The sequence below is a fragment of the Cordyceps fumosorosea genome (assembly GCF_001636725.1).
Source record: "Cordyceps fumosorosea ARSEF 2679 chromosome Unknown scaffold_18, whole genome shotgun sequence".
Taxonomy (NCBI): domain Eukaryota; kingdom Fungi; phylum Ascomycota; class Sordariomycetes; order Hypocreales; family Cordycipitaceae; genus Cordyceps; species Cordyceps fumosorosea.
The window spans coordinates 260258-281607 of NW_017387318.1; the positions used below are offsets into that span (position 1 = coordinate 260258).

General features: G+C 54.4%; 6 protein-coding genes across 6 annotated transcripts; 2 read left to right on the forward strand and 4 right to left on the reverse strand.

The window, feature by feature from the left end:
* Nucleotides 1-177: 177 nt before the first annotated feature.
* On the reverse strand, nucleotides 178-1299 carry ISF_06761 (hypothetical protein; the record flags this gene model as incomplete). The annotated part of the gene is made up of 2 exons (XM_018850365.1): nucleotides 178-878; nucleotides 1083-1299. The coding sequence occupies 2 exons, from the start codon at nucleotides 1297-1299 to the stop codon at nucleotides 178-180; spliced, it is 918 nt and encodes a 305-aa protein (XP_018702405.1).
* A 1083-nt stretch (nucleotides 1300-2382) lies between these two features.
* On the reverse strand, nucleotides 2383-3528 carry ISF_06762 (Arylsulfotransferase; the record flags this gene model as incomplete). The annotated part of the gene is made up of 1 exon (XM_018850366.1): nucleotides 2383-3528. The coding sequence occupies one exon, from the start codon at nucleotides 3526-3528 to the stop codon at nucleotides 2383-2385; it is 1146 nt and encodes a 381-aa protein (XP_018702406.1).
* A 466-nt stretch (nucleotides 3529-3994) lies between these two features.
* ISF_06763 (Major facilitator superfamily domain, general substrate transporter) lies at nucleotides 3995-8009 on the forward strand (the record flags this gene model as incomplete). The annotated part of the gene is made up of 7 exons (XM_018850367.1): nucleotides 3995-4676; nucleotides 4730-5236; nucleotides 5287-5460; nucleotides 5512-5613; nucleotides 6289-6391; nucleotides 6447-6719; nucleotides 6773-8009. 7 exons carry the CDS (start codon nucleotides 3995-3997, stop codon nucleotides 8007-8009), a joined length of 3078 nt encoding a protein of 1025 aa, XP_018702407.1.
* Nucleotides 8010-8246: 237 nt separating this feature from the next.
* ISF_06764 (hypothetical protein) lies at nucleotides 8247-8891 on the reverse strand (the record flags this gene model as incomplete). Its single annotated transcript, XM_018850368.1, has 1 exon — nucleotides 8247-8891. One exon carries the CDS (start codon nucleotides 8889-8891, stop codon nucleotides 8247-8249), a length of 645 nt encoding a protein of 214 aa, XP_018702408.1.
* Nucleotides 8892-9717: 826 nt separating this feature from the next.
* Nucleotides 9718-10757, forward strand: ISF_06765 (Phospholipid/glycerol acyltransferase; the record flags this gene model as incomplete). Its single annotated transcript, XM_018850369.1, has 2 exons — nucleotides 9718-9748; nucleotides 9808-10757. The coding sequence occupies 2 exons, from the start codon at nucleotides 9718-9720 to the stop codon at nucleotides 10755-10757; spliced, it is 981 nt and encodes a 326-aa protein (XP_018702409.1).
* A 656-nt stretch (nucleotides 10758-11413) lies between these two features.
* On the reverse strand, nucleotides 11414-12323 carry ISF_06766 (hypothetical protein; the record flags this gene model as incomplete). The annotated part of the gene is made up of 2 exons (XM_018850370.1): nucleotides 11414-12181; nucleotides 12249-12323. 2 exons carry the CDS (start codon nucleotides 12321-12323, stop codon nucleotides 11414-11416), a joined length of 843 nt encoding a protein of 280 aa, XP_018702410.1.
* Between the last annotated feature and the right edge of the window lie 9027 nt (nucleotides 12324-21350).

The following is a 21350-nucleotide window of genomic DNA, read 5'->3' on the forward strand; positions in this document are numbered from 1 at the left end:
GACGCTAGTAGATTTTCTCCGCTCTATCCTAGGCAGGTTGAGAGGCTTCCAGTTGTTTGTACCTTATTACAGGGCCAACCACATGCTGTAGCCCGCGCAGTCACCCATTCCACGAATATGTGTTTCTATCTTGATCGTTCTTCACATTTTATCCTGCTTCTCTGATTTCTCCCGCTTCTACTTGAACCAATAACGACTGGTTTCACCGCATATCTGCTCCAACGATACCGGATGGATTACATGCCCTCCGAGCCCCAGCTCCGCGATCGCCGCACCATGTGAATAAACCTCGCCCGCCTTCAGCAATACGCTCTCCTTCTCCGTCAACTCCGCGCCGCGCAACCGCGCGACCCTTTGCCATGCCTTCAGCGTGTCCGTCGCGAGCGGATGGTCAAACGTCCCACGCCACCGCACGGAAGCATGTCTCCCCTTCGCCGTCACCTCGTAGCGGAACTCGCTCGCGACCCCCTTCGCCCCGTACCAGATCACCATCGTGTCCAGCACGGGCATGCGTTCCGCGACGCACCCTGCAAGCGTTAGGATGAAGTCGATGCAGCGACGGTCCGTCTCCGGCACCAGATGTGGCGAGGTCAGGTAGAGGGACGATAGCCTCCACCAAAACGACGTGCGATGGCCGGCGCAGAGGAAAAAGTCGTACGCGTCGACCAGATACGATGCGGCAAGCTTCTCGATCTGGACCAGTGAGACTAAAACATCGGCGACTAATGGGGACGGCGTCCGATGCAGTCCCGGGCGGTACGACCAGTCGGCTGTCTCCGGATCGGTCGTAATAATCCGGCTGTAATCCTCGTTGAAGTCCTCAAAAAGAACAAGGTTTTTGGCTGTACTCGGAAGGCTTAGAATTCCCGACTGGTAGACTGCCTACAGTATTAGCGTGGCCACATCAAGAACATGTATGATCTGACTTGCATGAATCGTGTGAATAGGGCCCAGTCTCGGGCCAGGACTTGTAAGGCCTCCAAGGCTCATATACCATCGACGTCAGGTTGGGTAGCTTCTCGACGATGGCCTGGAGCGTGTTCAATGGTAAGCCTCGCCGTGTTTGGCGCCTGAGGACGAACGTAGTGACAGCTGGAACTGGCCGTAGTAGTTCAAGACAGCCGACTTCACGTTCCATAGCTCTCGCAACGTCAATGATTGAAAGCACTCCATGGGGACGTGTGAGTTGTCCATTTCGCCAGCCGTGGATGCTGTCGTGGTGTCTAGGACGGTCGATTTCCAGCTCTCCAGGAGGGGTGAAAGGGGACGAGTCGCAGTGTAGATGGTTCCAGAAAGCATGGTCCATGTCGCTCTTGCAGAAGACGCTGATCTCTAGTGTTAGGCCGTCGACACCAGCAGACCCTTTTCTTCTCCATGCACTCATGACGTGGAAGAGTTCACACAATGCATGAACGGCCACAGCCCGGTCAACTCGACGTCTTGTATAGCTGCCAATGTCCTTCGGATCCGGGCGGATACAGTCGCTGCAGTCGTGTTCCTGCATCTCGATAGCTAGCCAGACATACTGGACGAGATTTTGGTGCTGGAGGCTGAGTCGCTTCAAAACTGAGAGGGAGGACGACGTGAGGAACAGGTGTCGGTATATGCGCGGCTCAAGGATTCGCCGCCATGTTTTGCAAGTCGTCAGGTATCCGATACAGGCCGGCGTCCTTCTATTCAGAGGCCTGCCAACTGGGCCTCCTTTGTTGCTACTTATTGGACTGGTTTGGTGGAAGAGGTGATCAAGAATCAGCTCCTGGATCTCGTACGGTAGATCCCCCCACTGAGCCATGGTGAAGATTTTTACTCCTGTGCGTTTTCCGGGCACATTTTCTGGGAATCCGTGACATTTATAGCCCTTCTTAGGGATCGGGTTAAACTTTTAGCCACAGATAGTCATGAAAGCCACAAAACTCAACATTCATACCTGTACAGCCGGTTCATTGATGTTGGAAGACGGCGGCCGACGGCGTTAGGTCCGCCACTCGGCTATAGCGACCAAAAGAATTGAGTAATATTAGTATACAACGAGACCAAGTATCCTTACTGTCCAGTATACATGTACAGGTGCGTGACATGGAGTCATAATGTGTGCATCACTGTACCGGTCGGTGGTGTGAAAGCTACTTGTTTATATTGTGTATGTTCCACACGCCAAGCAGCTGCGAGGACGCAAAAATAAATGAGGAAATTTTGCCAGTAAATTAGACTATATGCTCGCGGTAGTGTCAAACCGAGGGCAAATTGAGACCGGCCGAGGCGAGATGACAATCAGGCCGGGTTGAAGCCGGATCGAACTCTAAGAAACTAGCCGGGTGGGATAGTTGGCAAGAAGTACCACCTCTAGCTCGTCAAATGAATCCTAGTGACTTGACCCGTCCATCACTCTAATTGCTCCTTCTTCTCCAGCCAAGGGATCTCCTCGATCGAGTATCGATACGCTCTAAAGACAGCATTCGACTCTCCCGGGAAGATGCTCGCCGTCACCTCATCGGCGTACGGCGCAAAGTGCGGGTTGACATACTCCCAGCAAACCTCCCCCTCCCTCGTCACCTCAAACATGCGCCCGAACGCGCTCTCGCACACCAGCGTGTTCCCGTTCGCCAGCCGCTGCGCGCTGCCCATGAACGGCGTGAAGAAGTTGTGCATCTGCGAGCGGTCGCGGTACTCCCACACGATCGCCCTACTCGCGCGGTCAATCTCAATCACCCGCGAGTACATGACGGACTCGCCGCTGCGGAACGCGCCGTTGTCGAAGACGAGGATGTTGCCGTTGTCGAGCTCCGTCGCGTTGTGCTGCTGCGCGAGGATCTCGGAGCCAACACGCCACGCGATATCGCCGGTGGACCGCTCGATGATGATGACGGCGGAGACGGAGCGCAGCGACGCCAGGATGTTGCCGTCGCGCAGCGGCAGCACCGAGTTGACGAGCGGATAGTGCTCGCGCGTGTAGTGCGCCTGCAGGGGGTACTCGGCGCGCGGCAGCCGCTCCGAGACTTTCCACTCCCACGTCACGTTCCCCCCCGGATCGACCTCCTTGATGGTGTCCGCGTACGTGATGCCGTCAACCTCGCTGCCGGGCACGCCCCCGACCACCTTGGCCGACTCCTCCGGCGACAGCGCCTCCAGCGCGGTGTACAGGATCCGGCCGTCGCCGTAGTGGTACTGGTCGTGGTGCGCCAGGGGATCCGTGAACTGGCGCACGACCTCGCCGTCCGGGGCCAGCTCGGACATGACGCCGCCGCCGTACTTGTTGAAGAAGGGGAAGGGGAACGGGCCTCCGTCGGCGGTGGTCTTGTCCGCGGGGGGCGGCCGGAGCGTGTTGACGGCGAGGTTTCCGTTGGGCAGGATGCGGGCGTGCCGCCCGACTCGGCCGGGGAGCTTCCAGGTATGCGCCTCGGAGCCGTCAATGGCAATCAGGTGAGCGGTGTCGCTGGTGAGAGGGCAGAAGAGAGTGAAGCCGCCGGCAGACCGTGCATCCTTTCCGGTGAGGCCTACGCCTCGTCGCTTGAGTGTGTTCTGTTCCATGCCCGCGACTGCAATGAGAAGGGCTGAAAAAAAAAAAAAGAAAAACAGCACAGAAACCCCGAGCAGACAGTTGAGCAATAAGTTGGCGATATTGCGAAGATGGGCAGCTGATATATAACAAGTACTTGATCCTGCTGGTACGGATACCGGCCGTTGGCATCCCGTCGGGGAGCCGTCGGCATACCGACGGCATCACGGTCGAGGGCGCCGGAGTTCCACCTTGAGTGGCTGCCATCGCGGGCAAAGCTGATAAGCACGCCATTTGGGCGTTCATGTTATCTTCAATTTCGCTGGAGGCGTAACACTCACTTTCTATCCTTTGGTGCTTGACGCTTCATGAATAAAATGCACATGTATAAAATGGGATTGTCACCCGTTGCGAGGCACCACCTGGCATTGGAGCGTCCTCGAGCTCTTCATCACTCTAGCTCACTGGTGTACTCTTGAGTGTCACCACATCCTCAAGATGGCCGGTACTCGAAAAGACACGACTGCCATATCCGAGAAAGGCTCCTTCGCCCGCTCCGTTCCCGACGAGCACAACGAAGCGACTGTCCCAGACGAGGCCGTTCACATTCCCGGCTACGACGCCCGTCTCCAGTTCGACCCCCAAGACGCCCAGCGCGCCCTGCGCAAGGTGGACTTGCTCATCCTCCCCCCCATCGTCCTCTGCTTCTGCTTCCTGCAATTCGACCGCAGCAACATCGGCAACGCCCTCACCGATAGCCTGCGCCAGGACCTCCACGTCGGCAACGCGCAGGTCAACCTGGCCCAGACGCTCTTCACCGTCGGCTTCGTCCTCACGGAGCTGCCGTTCAACATGATCAGCAAGCGCATCGGCCCCGAGCGCTTCCTGCCCGTCACCATGCTTCTCTGGGGCGTGGTGACGTGGACGCAGGTCTTTCTGAGGAACGCCGCGGGGCTGTACGCGTGTCGGTTCCTGATCGGCGCGCTCGAGGGCGGCTACATCCCGGGGTTTGCGCTGTACATTTCCAAGTTCTACACGAACCAGGAGCTCGCGTTTCGGTACTCGATCTTTTGGGCCGCGAATGGCTTCGCTGGCGCGTTGGGCGGGCCGCTGTCCATCGGCCTGCTGTCGCTTGGTGGACGAGGTGGACTTGCGGGATGGCAATGGCTTTTCCTTGTCGGTGCGTGAATCTGCATATCTCATTCAACCTTAAAAGGTCTAACAGGAACGCAGAGGGTGTCCTTACTTGCTTCTTGGGAGTTGTCGCCTATTTATACTTGCCTCATAACGCGGCCAACCCCAAGTCGTTTTTTGGCAAGTCCTGGTCCGTCTTCACACCACGCGAGGCATCGATCCTCGTGACACGCGTGCTGCGCAACGACCCGACCAAGGCACTGAGACATGGAAGGCCAGTCTTGCCCTCGCACATTCTGGAAACTGTCAGCGACTGGAGATTGTATGGCCACCTCGTCGCAGCACTGCTCTCCATGGTGATGATCTCGCCGATGAACACGTACGCACCCTCCATCATCAAATCCCTCGGATTTACTTCTCTCCAGGCGAACGGCCTGAATTCCGTGGGCAGTATATGTGCCCTAGTTTGGTCCGTCACGCTCGCTTACAGCAGTGACCGACTTCAAGAGCGCGGACTGCACATTGCTGCGGGATACCTCTGGGGCGCTGTCGGCCTGTTGTGGTTGGCATTGGCACCTACCAGCGTTGCAAAATGGGTGCTTTATGGTACGTTCCAGAAGTAAGCTGCTGTTTGAAACGTCTTCTTTGTCTAACAGGTATCAAAGGGGGCGTCGTTTGGACCCAGATGGGAATGGGCAGTGCGCAAGCCATCAGCGCAGCTTGGCTGACCAGCAAAATGGAAGACTACAAGCGGCCAGTGGCGTTGGCTGCGTACGTGATGAGCATCCAGCTTGCGAACTTCCCCGGAAATCAATTATTTCGATCTCAAGGTATGATGAGCTCAGTAGACATTTATCTGCATAGAGCTAACGTATGTGCAGATGCGCCTCGCTACAAACATGGGTTACTTGTCGCCGCTGCTTGCGCCATTGCCGCCACCGCCGTCATCTTGGTCTGGAAGTTGCTGTACCGATTATTTGACGGTGGGGACTCCGGAGTCGAAACAAAACTAAATTCCGAGTATCGAGAAGGAGAAGTGGGCGTGTAGATTTATTGGTACTTGTATTTGACTTGGGACAGCTGAAGATATTCAGGGTTAGGGTTGTATGTCATAGTGGCCCTCTGATTGGTCAAATGGATCACGATTAAGCTGCAATAAGGCCTGCCAGACTCCAAAGATCAAAGCCTTTTAGTGGCCTGGCCTTTCACTACAGATGGCAGTTGGCCGAGCTGGCGGGTTGAAACTCTCTCGATTGGATTCTTTGAATGATTTTATACAACGTAGGCACACGTTTACCTGCGCATTGGAAGACGGGCTGTTCATGGCGTAATCACTAGTTAATGTTTCCAATCGCTGCAACTAATAATTGGCTCGTGACATGATCAACCATTGCGCCATTCTTGTGGGGGGTCCGTCCTCTCGCTGTAGAAGCAGATAAGGCACCACCACAAGCTGACTGCTTCATCTGTGTCAACGTCCATTTCGGTTGAAATGTTCATACTCTGCTAACTTTCCGATGCCATGCCGCCGGTGAGCTTGGGACGAGCTTCGAAAGCGTGTGATCTATGTCGACGGCGCAAAACCCGCTGCTACGCTGGAGATGGCATCAGGAATGCCTGCCTCCGCTGCCACACACTCTCTCTACCATGCTCGCTAGAAGACTCTTTCGATTCCGATTCTTCCCAGTCCTCGCCTGTGCAGCAGAGAAGCGGCTTCCGGGATAAGCATCATCGCGCTAACCGGGCATGTCCGGATTCGAGGTATGCAATAGCCCAGGCTCTGGCTTTGACAACACAAGTTGACTCGGGGGAGTAGAATCAGTAAGCTTGAGCGTACAGTGGCAGCTTTGATCGATCGTCTGGATGCGCAGTCCAACGAGCCAGGGACGGCAACGACGGTGATCCGCGCCAGATCCGACCAAGGAGCGCCAGTCGAGCGAAACCCCGCGCCAGTCATCTTGATCCGTGAAGCCGCAACCGATGCTGGTCTTTCGCCTCCAGGGCAATTTGGCTCGCTTCCTGGGAACGCATCTGATGTGATCTCAGCTGGGCTGGTCACGGCGTCCACCTCTCACTCCTTGCTGAAACTGTTGGTGTAACTTCCGCGGCCTCGAACGACTTTCATCAGCTCACGAACGATAGGTTTCGCATCCACTATGGCCGCTGGGTGCGGTTTTCCAAGGACACGTCGCTTGACCGTCTTCTCTCCAAGGTGAGAAGGTCGCCGCTGCTGCTGTGCAGCGTTCTGTTGATCGCAGTGCGCCACACGACGCAAGAACTTGCTGATGAGCTCGCCCCGCGCCTGTTCCACGAAGCAAAGAGCCTGGCCGCGAAGGCGCTGCTCGTCGTTCCGCAAACCGTCGAGCACTTCCAGGCCCTGTTGATATTGAGTCTGTGGTCCACCACCGTCGGCCAGCAGCCGCTGAGCATCGACGGCTGGCTGCTCACCGGCTACGCGCTCCAGCAAGGGTTCGCCAGCGCCTGCTTCCCAGGCCAGTCGAAGCTCAGGCAGGGGGGCAATGCTGAGCAGAGTGACGTTGATGCCCAGTGCCTCTGGAACCACCTCTGCGTCGCCCACCTGCAGTACTGCGTCGGCACGCGCCGGCAGACGATGCTGCGGCAGGAGCACGTGGACCGGTGCTCTCTGCTCGTCGAGACCGGGAGCCTCCAAAACTACGAAGCGAGAATGGTCGCGGAGGTCAAGCTCTACTGGGTGATGTACACAAAGTGCTGCCCGCAAAGCGGCGAGGTCGACGTGCGTGACTGCAAGGTTGCGCTGCGGAACTGGAAGACGGAGTGGGCGGGCTTGTTTGACGAGCCGCGCTCGCACTTGCTCCAGATGGGATTCCACTTTGCGCATCTCCTCGCGTACTACCACTCTGCGCGGTCACCACAGTCCTTGACGGATGCGTCGCTCATCCTGGAAATGGTTGACCTTGCAGGCACGATCATGAATCTCGCCATGGACACGACGGACGATCGAACTCGCCACTTGACAGACCACATCTATCACATCATCACCTTTTCGGCACTCACGCTTTGCCGACTGGTCCAAATGTACGAGAGCCAGCTGCGCATTGCGAATGTGGACGTCGATGGGCTAGATCGGCTGGTGATGAGACTTGTGACTTGGCTGCGCTCGATTGGTCTGTCGTGTCATGTCGCGCGTCTGCTCAGCGATGTTGTTTCGTCACAATTTCAAAAGTTGCGCCCGAATGGTGTGCCGGACGAGGCTACCGCGGATGCTACTATGTATTCTACCATCCCGGTTTTGGATGCCTCGCCTTTGCCGTCCAATGCCGGGTTTTACCCAGATCTGATTGGATCCGAGTTGTTTGATATGGATGAGGGAATCACCTCATGGCCGCAGTGGAGCTGAGAGAAATGATTCTAGGATGAATACTGTACAACAGTCGTTGGATATTGCTATGGATCTGTCGGAATGGGAGTGCAGCGGACTGGTAGCTGGCACTTTCCGAAACATCTCAAGGAGCTGTAGAATTTTATGTTTCAGAGGTTCATTATGTTGGTAGAACAAGAGGACTATTCAGTTTGAAATAGCCCATCAGTACCCAAGACATTGATCAATGTTCCCTCCGCTACTACCACCATCCTTCTACTCTGCGTCTTTGCCACCCGCCCCCTCCGCCTCCTTCCGCACCAGCTTTCGCCCCAGAACCTCTCTGATGTACACCTCGTTGAACGCCCGCAGGTACGGGCTCTCCGCCATGCCCTGAAGCGCCGCCCGCACCGCGCCGTCCTCGTCGCCGTCCAGCAGCACCATCCGCCAGATGTTGAGCGGCGCCGTCTCGGGTCCCGCGCACGAGTGCTCCACGTGGAACCGCGGCTGCTCCGTGCCCCGAACGATGCGCCGGCCGTCGGGAGCGTCGACCGCATCGACGCCGATGAAGAAGGCCCGCTGCGTCGCGTGGTCCAGTCGCACCTGCTCAATCACCGTGGAGTACTCGGTCGGCGCGGCCCAGCGTCGCTGGTCGCTCACGCGCACAAACGTCTCCACGTCGCCGTCGCGCTGGACGTCGAAGACTTGGACGCTGCCGGGGCGCGCGACGCCGCCGAGGAACGTCTCGGGATCGTGCGCCTTGCGTCGCTCCATGTCCCACAACTGGGTGCGTGTATACGTAAACGGCTCGTCCACCGTGTAGCTCGTCTTGATAATCTTGTTAACGTCGGCGGGGGGGATCACAATGGGCGTGTTGTGGGGGTCGGCAAAGGCTGCCTCGAGAATCTTTTCGTGATCCATTGTGAATTGTGATGATATGTCAAGTAATTTTTATTCTTGTTTACTTTCACCATGCTTGGTCTTCTTGACTCTTGGTTACAGTTAGCTTTATATGCGCTTTGCTCAAGGCCGAAGACGCGAGATCCACCACCGACTGGAAGCCTTGTTTGTCATCCTTTGGTCATCTTGGTGGCCAAGGCCAGTTCCGTCGAATGCGCATTTGTAACAACAATTTTTCGTTTTGGGGAAAATGTCACATTTTTTCCCCATCTTTCTCGTTTCTTGTCGGCTCAGAATTACAAATCTTGGACATCGAATATACGGCGCGAGACGCTGATCGAGGGTATGCATCTTTACTGTAGCGACCACAGCACACTGGTGGAGCTATGCTCCCAATGCTGTCAATCCAATTCGATAAGGGAAATAAACGGTTCCTTTCAGCTTTCGAAGCATGGCGATGCTAATATCTCGACTAACACGTGCTCCGTATCTAGACAGCTTATCGGTGCAAACGGCCCCGACACTTCCGTCCTTGCGCAGGGATAAGGCAGGCCAAGAAGAATGATGCCATTTCTAGCCAGCAAGCTCCCATTGCGCTCATTATCATCCATTCCGATAACACCATGGGTCTTTTATCCTCCTTTATGATGGTGTCAAGTTATCAATCACATGCTTTTTCTATCGCTGACATCACTGAAGCCTAAGCTCTTCTGGAAAGCTTAAAATCGCGGCCCCACCACCTCCGAAATCGAACACGCAACGTCAAACGGGGGGGGGGAGAGACAGCCAACGACCTTGTCCCTTGCCACCAGCAACCTACATCTTCTCCCGCCAGGCCTCCCCAATCATGGAGAAATTCAGCCAATATCGCGACCGAGGTATGCATCACCCCCCTCGCCTCCCCGTCCGTCCCTCTACTAACCCAACGCTCTCGCAGCCACCGGCATCGCGCCCTTCCTCCCCGTCACCACCAGCCTCTCCCCCGTCACCGCCGCCTACCACGCCCTCATCTTGGCGCTGCGCCTGCCCTTCTTCGTCTTCCTCGCCCTCGGCTACTTCGCCGTCGTCCACCACCTGCCGCTGCTGCCCGTCGTCGCGCGCAAGGTCGCCCTGTGGTGCCTCCTCGGCGTGCCAGGTATCTGGTGGGTGGACCTGCAGCTCGACGGCGTCAAGCGCGGCACGCTTGCCGACCAGCCCCGGCGGCGCTTCCCCCACGGCGGCACCGTCATCGCCGCCAACTGCACCAGCCCCGTCGACGTCGTCTACCTCGCCGCCGTCTTCGACCCCGTCTTCACCCTCTCCTACCCGGGCACGCGCCGCGTCCGCCGCGTCGGCCTGCTCGCCGCCGTCCTCGCCACCCTCGCGCCCCCGCCCACCACCGCCCCCGGTCCCGCCGAAGACCTCGTCTCCGTCGCCGACCTGCTCCGAGAGTACCCCGACCGCCCGATCGCCCTCTTCCCCGAGTGCACGACCACCAACGGCAAGGCCATCCTTCCCCTCAGCCCCAGCCTGCTCGCCTGCCCGCCGGACGTGCTCGTCTTCCCGGTCAGCCTGCGCTACACCCCCGCGGACGTCACCACCCCAGTGCCCGGCCGCTGGGTCGCATTCCTCTGGAACCTGCTCTCCCGCCCGACGACGTGCATCCGCGTCCGCATCGCCGAGGGCCGCTTCAACACGGCCGCCGCGAGCACCAACGGCGTGTCCCCCGCCGTGAGCGGCGAGCTGCGCGCCCGCGGAGGCACATCCGGCGAGGTGACCGCCGAGGAGCAGCGCGTGCTCGACACGATTGCGGAGGCGCTGGCACGTCTGGGCAGGGTCAAGCGCGTGGGGCTCACGGTGGAGGACAAGGCGGCGTTTGTCAGGGCCCTGAGTCGCAAGCGATCATGAGGAGGCGGTGGGGAGAGAGGGCCAGATGGAGATGTTTACGGTGTTCGATTTTGCTGTGACCAGCCTGACATTGGTGCCTTTGCAAATGGGAACCATGTATTTAATGGGAATTCATGTGGCTGGAAGGAAAGGAAATGTCGGATGATTTTGCATTTACTCGGAGCCCGGGATACCACACTTTGACTAGCTTCTGATTATTTAAAATGACAGCTTTGACAATTATGCAGCCGACGGCTTCTCCGGAGTGCAGTTCCAAGCTTCTCGTAAAAAGCCTGCGCGTGTCTGGTTTGCAATTGCGCCAAGTCAATCCTTTGCTATGACGATGCCTCTACTGTTTTGGACCAGAATCGACATCGTCTGCATCTCGGCTCAGCAGGCCGTGCTGCACTCGGGGAGTTTTAATCTTCGTCTTACGGCCGCAAAACCTCCGGCGTCAGTTAAATACCGGCTTGTATGCATAGCTGCAGTAGTTTGAATCTGATTTCCATATAGGTGCACGTAGTGCCGGCTCGATTGTGACGTGCGGCCGGTTGAAAGAGATTGCCACTAGCTATTAAATTGACCAACATGACGCCAAGTAAGAGAGAAGAAGAATAATAATAATAAGAAGGAACAAACGACACAGCGTCTACGCCACACGACAAGTCCAGTCCCATCTATCCCAACGACAGTCCATACGGCGTGCGGTGCAAGCCGCCGTCGTTATCCCCGTCTACCACGAAGTCCTCTAGCCATAGATTGGCGGCGCCGGGGCTGAAGCTTTGCTCTTCCGAGCCGGTCCCGAGTATGTAGTTGGGCTCGTAGGCTGGGTTGTCGTCACTCGGCGAAGAGGAGCCGCCGGATGACGTCGGTGCATGAGGCGCGACGCCAGGAAAGGCGGCCAACTCCGCAAAGCAGGCGTCAAAGCTGAACTCCCCCCCTCCTCCCAAGCTTGCCGCAGAAGGATTGACGGGAGAACAATCGGCAAGGCAATCGATGCCGTCGCTCGGAATGCCGTGACCGATTGGCGGCGGCGGCGGCGGCGGCTGTTGCTGCTCCGCCCGTTGCCCGTTGCCGGAGGTCGTCGACGCGGGGAGCGCATGGCCGAGCCCAAAGTAGTTCGGCATGCCCGCCTTGCGCGCGATCAGCGCCGAGATGAACGCGTCCGTCTGCGACGCGGCCCGGCTGCGGTACGCGGCGTGCGGCGACCCCCGGTGTCGCTGCTCCTGCGGCTGGTTCCAGCTGCCGGACAGCACTGGGTCATCTTCCTCGTACATGTCCTCGTCGTGCACGATCTGGTACGTGACGCGGAGGGCCTTTCCGGTGCGCTTCTGGTGCACGCGGCTCGCCATGACGGCGGACTGGTAGCGCGCCTCGAGGCTGCGGTCGGCGCGGCGCGAAGCGGCCACGTAGGCGCGCTCTTGGTTCTCCAGGTGCAGCGTCGCCTGCGAGTTTTGTCATTGGTTAGCAAGAGGTGGCTGGATATGCTTTCAGATGGGTTTGGCAGCTCACCTTTCGGGACTGCATCTCTGATCCTTGCACTTGACCATTCTCGTCGTTGAGGAGGATTCTCTTGCGTCCGACCATTGCGGGATAGGTGTTGTTGGATACGACGCTTTTTGAACAGTGGTGTAATATCGCGAACATTTGCTAATGTCAAGATCCAATTCATTCAAGGGGGATGGGATGGGTGGTGTCTGGAACCTGGTGAGATGGGTGGTGTTGCTATGAAGACATGATGGCAGTTGTGGGCTGACCGCGCAAAAATGTCCATACGGCACCGGAGTAGTATGACGTAGTTGATCAAACGAAATCTTGGAATTCCCATCAGTCCAAAATGGTATTTCTATTCTCCCACGAGCCTCTGTTCGCCGAGGAGGTGCATGACGCAACCGCGATGACATGGGCGGACGCCAAGGGGTAGATTACTTTGCCTATCCAGCCATTAGTTACCCCTCCATGAGCTCACAACGCACGGCAGTCAAGGGGGTAGTTGGAAGATTCCTGCAGACCCCTTTCACAAAAACTCCAACCAAAGGAGCCTCAGCTCCGGGGCTAGCTCCTCCGCTATAACTACCGAGTATTGAACGGCCATTCACCACTCATCACAGAGCCCACACACAAGTGAGCACCAACCATCGCGACCATCCACCACTCACTGTCTGTGGTTCTGTGGGCGACTGCTCTTTTGCTAATTACCCAGGTTGGAAAAGTGATGACCGCTGTCAAGGACCGATAAAGCTAGTCTTAAAGGCAACTTTGCGTCCACACACACACACACACACACACACACGGAACGCCGTCCTCTGCCTCTGACTGGTTGAACGGCCAGGTGGCGTCCCTCCACTGGTCCAGAGCCCACCCCCATGGAAACGGTTTCGTTACCTAGTTTCGGGGTATTGACCTTGTTGCCATCATCTCGACCTCATACATGCCTGGTTCTTTCTCAGTATTACAGTAATGTACGGATACGGAGTAGTTGCAGCTGGTCTCATCCACCCTTTGGCTGTTGAGATGAAATGTCAAAAAAAAAAAAAAAAAAAAAAAACAATACCCTGTGTGATGGGACATTGGCTGGTATTCGATACCGTTGATTATTGGTGTGTCCGTAATTTGCGTGGAAACACTCCCCTAGTTAACTGGGTGAATATGTGCTCATTCTGATTCTGTATAATCCTTGTACCATACCAAGCTCGTGCCAATGCGCTGTCACATTATTCCTTTGGGTACGAAGTATAGCAACAAGAAGGATATCCACATCCACGCTTGGGCAAGGGGATTGATTGCCATGTGCATGCAGATGTGTACATGAGCTTGGCTGCTCCGCCTTGGCGGTCTGCAACAATTTTTGATTCCTTGAGCACTAGGTTTCTTGTGTGAAGTCAGCCCGCAACCTTGTCTCAAACCCCCCCGGGGGGGAGGGGATGTTGTGGCTGATGACGATCAAGGTGATAAACTCAGACAATTATGCACGGCTGCGTCATCAACACTTCTTGAACAAAAGAACGAGTGATAATCACGAGCAATCCCATCCATTTATCAGCATGGAGATGGCAGAAGCCGGTAACTAGAGTTTACGCCAGCCCGCTCTTGGGACAGCATCCGGCGCAACGGCTGATCCCCTCCGGACGGTGCAGGACAGCCTCCTACTGACACCGATTGGCTTTCACGCATCTCCCCGGAGGCTGATTTCCGGTACAAACTTGGCCACCGCCTCTCACCAACTCGTTAACTGGTTATTATGTTGCCACGACGTGGTTGAGGACAGTGTTGCTCGCGCTGATGAGTGGCGTGACGTGGCGAGTCCGCTGCGTTTTGTGGGAACACCAGAATACCTCTCTTTCGGTGGCTGGCACTGCTGATAGAAAGTGTTTTCATTTGGATAAAATCTGGTCATAGATCTGTCCCCTTCCAGTTGGGTGCGCCCCAGCCGAGCCAGGCAAGGCAAACTCATCATGACAGACCCGTGCTCAACATCTCTCAACCACGATCAGCACTTTTCAGGTCGTTTAACCCACGCGAGCAACTTCTTGTCTTATCGCTTCATCTGTGGATTCTGGCAACAACTATTAGTTGTCCTCCTGCAGGGCGCCAGTGCTAGTCCTCCGCTGTCTGGCCCAAGCAGTTTCAGATTCATTGTCCATTCTCTTCAAGATGACCAGCAAGCCAGTCGAGTTTTGCTTTTTTATTTTTTCTTTTGCTCGCATATTCATTGGCCTTCTATAGCTACCGTAGATGTCCGTGAAGCCACATCGGCAGCGTCAGGAAAATCAAAACACGCTCCAGCGAAAGGCCGAACCCTCAAGGGGGTTCATTCAACTCGGAACTGAACCCAACCGGTCACGTCAAATTCAGGCATCTTCATCTTCGACAAAGAGAAACGCCCATCAGACTGATTATCGCGCTAAACGCCGGGGGGCCCGCCATCGCTCGTCGATGGGCACACAGAGATCTGCCACGCCAAAGGGCGTGTGTAAATCGAAGGGGGGGAAGGGAGAGGGGGGGGGACAGACACATCCGCTGACTAGTTGGGCTCCAGGTTCCCTAAAATAAACGGAGCATCTCTCAAGCTGAAAAGGGTCGGGTAACCAGGCGAGCCGGAACGGTGCGTTCTTCTCGAGACAGTGCCCAGAGACCGCACCGACGCGACCCCCGCGCCCTTTCCCCCCATGCTTCACTTCTTGTCCTGTCGTAGCCCAGTCGAAGCAGATGTAACTGCTCGGGTCATTCTGGGCCGTCTCTATCACAGGATGCGCCGGAACCTGGTCCCCGTTCTTGACTTGCCTGCAAAATACGCTGCGCCTTGTGGAATTGACGCCTTCCGGATGCTTCCCCCGAGGAGAGCTGCCCTCCCCCTCCGCCCCCCGGGGGGGGCAGAAATTCTGTGTGCTTCTATACTGTTCTTTTTTACGACGACATCCGAAGCAAGCGTCTCGACACGCCCCGGTGGCCGCCCGCAGCAAAAGCTTGGTGAAGGGGGCGGCTCAGCTGAACGCTTGGCCTGGCGAGACAGGCCCGGATCCGCAGCCAGAAGAGGAAGATTTACGAGCTCGTCGAGAATTCAGGCAGTTAGTTGACTTCACTCCTATTCCTCTCCAGAACGGACAGCGGATGGGGGGTTTGTCGGCGTTGGTAGGTGGGACAAGTTTCTTGTCGGGAAAGCAATCGATGCAAAACCTGCAAGAGTGTGCATCGCCAAGCCCACGCCCACAGACCCCTACTTGTTATAACCTACAGGGATTGAGAGTCACTCTTGAGAAAAAAAAAGGGCCTTTTCCTTTCCACTATAGAAGAGTCTCTCTGCGCTCAGAAGGGGGGTGGGTGGGGAGGAAGGCCTTCTCCCTCGTCCTCCAATCTACTCGTTTTGAGGGAGAATTCTCAAAGCGCACTAGTAATGACAGAGAGACTGGGCTCAAAAACTGATGCCAGGTACCAGGTTTGTTCTCTCGGAGACCGAAACGGGCGCATTGGGGGAGGGAGCAGGGCGGCGTCTCTCCAGCGTGGCAGGTGGTATCTGGTGAGACGAGACGAGAACTTTGTTTCGCTCGCAGACGTCTCGATATTTCCGTGAGCAGTAGATTAAAAAACATCCCGAGGAGCTTTTGCGAGCCTTTGACAATAGGAGGCGGACTAGGTGCCCTGAAAAGAGTTCTGGTTTGTCGAGTTGTCGAGCCGCCAACGTTTCCATTGCCTGCCTGCCCCCTTTGCTTTTACATCAAAAGTGCAGGTTCGCAGCAAATGTGTCTCGAGTTCTGGCGGACATGATGCCTTTTTTTGGAGGTTGGGATGCCGCTTTTGGAGGCCAACTTGCGAAGCGCTGGCCGCCTAGAACCCCACACCACCATGACTGGTGGGCGCACTCCACTCAGTAGCGCTCATTAATTTTAATGGGAGCTCGGCGCATATAAGTCAACTTCAGTACCAGATTGTGCCAGATTATTATCATGGACCTACGTTTTTCAAGGTTAAAAAAATGGCGGTCACTAAGGCACCTGTTCGTACTCAACGCCCTCCAGAATACTACCGATCAAAACGCCAACGACTTGCTACAGATGAGGCCGTCAAGAAGCGACATGCCCCCACGACCAAAGTCAACATGCATGGTGTCAAACTGAAATGGACAAGGTAAGGATGAAGTCTTCAGAAGTTGAGTGGTATTTCAAGTTGACAATTTAGATACTGCGCCTATTTGTGCACCAAAGCTGAAGATCATCTACTCCAATCCACGAAGGAAGACATCATGACCTTCCTGGAATGGATGCTAGATATGTACAAAAGAATACGGAAAAGAAGCGCAGTCCATGCTTATAAGAGAATACTCTTCCAAGTATACCGGAAATCCGCTGGAGTCGATTTTGACAAACTAGCAAATGAAGAGATCAACGATGTAAGATTGATGAGACTTCCGCCTGCCAACTGACTACTGACGTTCTATGGATGGGGGGCTAGTATATTAATGGTTATCTAACGATCAAGTACGAACTCGACACCTCGATCAGGGAAAAACCTGTGATGGACGTCGACGATGTCTATCTCGTCCTACACCATCATTGGGTGCACGACACATCGGTGTTCCCTGACGAGCGCCAACGTATACAACTAGCCCTTATGATTCTCGTTCAGGCATACACAGCGACGCGCCCCAGGGTCCTTGCCTATAAAAAACTCAGCAAAGAAGCTATCAACGATCACTACTTCGGCAGTGATGAAGAGAGCCAGCTTAAATACGCAGAAGAATGGGACCCAAAGGAGGATGATTTTAAGACTATTTGCTACAGAGATGTGAAGCTGGTCCTTTTAAAGAATCCCGATGGTGGAAGAGATCTGCCGGCCATGGAAGTGACCCTGAGGTTCACTAAAGGCTGGGAACGAAGGGAAAACCCGTATGTATGGCCATACCAGCCTCGAGGCCAATCACTAACTGAGGCCCAGAAAAACCTTTATCTTCTACGAGGTGGACACCTTCTTATTTGATGCAATTCTTCTATTTCTTTCTTTAGCACTGTTGGACAATGCCTTTGCCGCAGAACTTCGAAGTGTGGAGGATTTCTACAAGATTAGAGTTCGCGCGCCGCGACGCTCGCTAGAATTTGACTGGAAAGATGGCATCAAAGATACCCCAATCTTTCGGCAGGCGTTGGTAACTCACGAAGGAACGATCCAAACATCACCCACCGAGGCAATACACTATCATACCTATCTTTATTATCTCCAAAGGCTCGGTCTTATGACGGGATTTATGCAGATACTGAATCCGTACTGCATTCGACGTGGATCCGGCGAAGCCGTTGAAGGTAAGCATGCCTCTGGTCGTGAAACGTATGGCGTGCTGACAGGACCTAGCCGTCGGAACGCAAGCGCAGCTCCAGCAAGTCATGCAGCACATAGATGCAGCGACATACCAGGCCTACATCAACCAACGTGTGCAGTGTGACACGGTGGCGGCGTTCCTTGGTCGACCCTCCAATAAGGCTTTGCTGAAAGCAGCCGGCCACATGAGCCGTTCTGTCGATCCTCGAGCACCAACACAGGCGAGCACCGTAAAGCTGAACGAAATCGAGACGGATACAACGCTTGCCAGGTTAATTGAGCTGCGAGATTCTTTATGCTCGGAAGTGCGCCGAGAATCCGGGACTATTAAAGACGCCGAATCTACAGGAACTAAGTTATATCAAATGTACCGCACTGTGGAAAGCAAGGTACGATCGACTCGAGCGTACTTACGAAAACTTGCCAAAACCGCCACGCGAAAAGAATTTTTTGATACAATCAGCACAACCGAAATTAATGCACAGCTGCGCAATGATGCCGACTTGGATGCTGGAGACTGGCAGCCGCAAACTGATCATGGTTTATCCGAACGTCGAATGGTTGCGGAGCTGATTATCGCCGATACGAGTATGCTGGATGGTCCTACACGGCTGCAACACAGGCTATACACCACTCATGCTATGTTGTCACTTGGTGTACGGAAGGAAGCACGAGCGCCCAGGTCGGCACCAAAACTCAACGCTCCATGCAGACCACAGAAGTGCGAAAAAGACCAATGTTTCATGTGCTTCTGGGATGAGGGCATTGCACCAAATCAAAGATTTCGCAAATTCTACTCCCATTATCGTTCAAGAGATCATCTGCTTTCGCAGCACCTGAAGAATATTGGGCAACGCTTTGTGCAATGTCCAGCTCCACAATGCGCAGAGAAAAAGGCCATATTCCACACGCTGCCGTCTTTTCAACGTCATTTGGCCGAGCATCATGACTATGATATCTTCAAAAGATACAAAGGCCAATTTAAATACTACTGATTTCAATACAAACATCTTATGGCCGCAGCTTGTCAACCTGGTGGCCGCCTGAGTGTCATAGGTTGAGGTCAGATACGGGTAAGGGTAATCCTGCAATTCAAGTAGACAGGGTTACCCAGTTCCGGCACCTGGAGCCATTGCCTTCCTGGTTTATCATCGTGGGCAGCAAAACATGTAAATCTATTGAGACAATAGTGGCATACTTATTTAGACCATGGTGTGCTTTTAATATTGCCTTGTTTTAATTTTCCGTGAAACAATAATTGACTGCGAGGCCAACTCAGTGCTGGGCGATTGTTGTTCATTCTCAAGTTTGTAATTTCGGCAGCTTGAGCCATTTAGTGGATGAAATCGGTGTCTTTACCTACATTGGAGGCATGGTTTACAGGCTGGGTAGTGCTCCCCACTTGTTTTTGCAGGCTGGGCTGTTTGCAGGCTGCTTTTTTGCGGGCTGGCTCTTCTGTAGGCTGGTCCACGTTGTCTGCTTCGTATCTAGCGGGCCCGCTGACTTGTTTTGTAAGCTGGCGTACCCGCCGGTCCTCGCCGCACCTAGCGGCCCCCGTTGTCTTCGTCCCTACCGGTCCCCGGCCGTTTTTGTCCCCGTTTTGATCCCCGTTTTGATCCCCGTTTTGATCCCCGTTTTGATCTCCGTTTCGGTCCCCGTTTCCGTCCCCGTTTTCGTCCCCATTTTCGTCGCCACAACTAAGGTCCCCGTTGTCTTCGCGCTCCTCGCAGCACCTAGCAGTCCCCGTTTTCGGCCCCGTTTTTGGTCCCCGTTTTGGTCCCCGTTTTGGTTCCCGTTTTGGTCCCCATTTTCCTCGCCTGGCGGTCCCCATCTATCTCTAGCGGCCTACTGGTTTTCTTCTAGCGGTCCCTGTTGTCTTCGCCGCACCAGCGGTCTCCGTGGTCTTCACACCTGGCCCTTTCTTGTTTGTATGCTCCCTTCTGTTGCCATGCAGGTGCTTCTGCGGGCCGGTCCCTTCAATGTTCTTTCGTCTTCCTTGCCCACCATATTGTTTTTGTCTCTTATCGTTGTCTCCGCATTCTGCCTCTTCCGTTTTTACTGAGCTTTGCACAAGCTGAGTAGCTAAGGCAGCGTTGAAAGGCAGCCTGCAAAGCGCGGACGGTCTGCAAAGAGAGGGCAGCCTGGAAAGAGAGGGCAGTCTACAGAAGAAAATAGCACGGGCCAGCTTTCAAGCCGGCAATAGGCGGCCACTGTCGTCCGCTAACTGGCTTAATCAGTCCACGGCCACTCACTAGTTAGCCCTAGAATTGCCTAAGATTACCCAGCACCACGCCGACCGTCGCCGTCATTTGTTTGTTTTAAATGGTAACTCAAACAAACTAATATTAATCAACCCAGCACTACGTATACTTACAATAACACCACAGCATGAATAAAGTTTGTCTAGCCCTGGTAACATAGCATCAGCCCCTATGGACTTACGCACTTCCCCGTTCACTTCAGGCAAAACTCTCTCCAACGACGAGGCTCACTCCGACGAGGAGGCTCTTTCCAATGAGGAGAAGTTGTTCCTAACGCCGTTGACACGTTACCAGCCGTGGTCGTTACACCAAGCTGATGAAAGTCAGATTCATACCTTTTGGGATGTTTGGGGGGTTGAGACGTCAATGACTGGAAGTTCATGTCTCACAGATGCTTATGCGGCAATTCAAGTTGTGGATGAAATTCTATCAGACGAGAGCCTAGACTACTGGAAGCACCGACTTGCCTCCGTACAACTGCAAAACATTTTAGCATCGCTTGACGTGATTATACTCCGCAAAAAACGCAACGGGCATATTGAAAGTCGTCGTGGCCACGGAAATAACACGATCAAGTATGGCATACTCAGCAAGGCCCTCAAGGGCCGATCTTCAGCAAATGTTATACGACTCCACGTTCGATGGAGTAAGCGGTGGTCACTTATTATAGGTGGATCAATGCTCCTGGCAATCGCTTATTCGGATAAGGCTGAAACTCTTGTGTAAGTTTTTTTACACCGTCCAGTGTACTCTAACTAACCACGAACAGAAGAAACTTTGCTGTCACAAACGCTGCACTGGAAAACGTGCAGAGTCTAGCAGTTCGAGCTATGCTAGATGGTTTAGGCAAATTCGCAAATATCCCACTCTGAACGAGCTGCTTGATTTACCGACATTAATAGATCCATGCTTTTAACACAGACTATTTATTCAAGAACTACTAGTTACTTCCTTTCAAGTAGTCAAAATAGTCAAGTCAAAGTCAAACTTGCTCGGGTTGAAACGTATTACCCGTCAAAGTCAATTCGCCATTTAAATCAACCGCTAAAATCAACCACCCTATTGTAATTAAAGCAAAATAAACAAGTGTGCGGATTTGTCAGTACTGCTGTTTGATTGGCTTCAGAAGGCGCCAATTAGTGGTGCGGGATTGGCTAACTAGCTAACTTTAGCTACTGGCAAAAATCGCCAGCATGATCCACACCATGGGCGGTTGGCCAATCGAGCAGTAGGGCCTCAAGCGAAGACCAGTGCGGTAGATTTCCATCAGTCAAAGTAAGCAGTTGGGCGATCGCATGCTGTTATCATTCATATGTGGGTTTTTTTAATTAAAAAAGCAGGCGTTCATCGGTTAAGGTTTAATGGTCGACACTGGCAATTTGGCTACAGCCTCAGTCCAGCTCAGAACAGCAAAGATAGATCTAGACAAAGCTAACTGTTGAAGTTAGTGGTCTCAGCGACTGAGCAACCCTGTAACTCGCCAATGCACCTATCACCTCCAGATTAGCTAACGAAGTTATACATTAATAAAACAGTGCAAGTT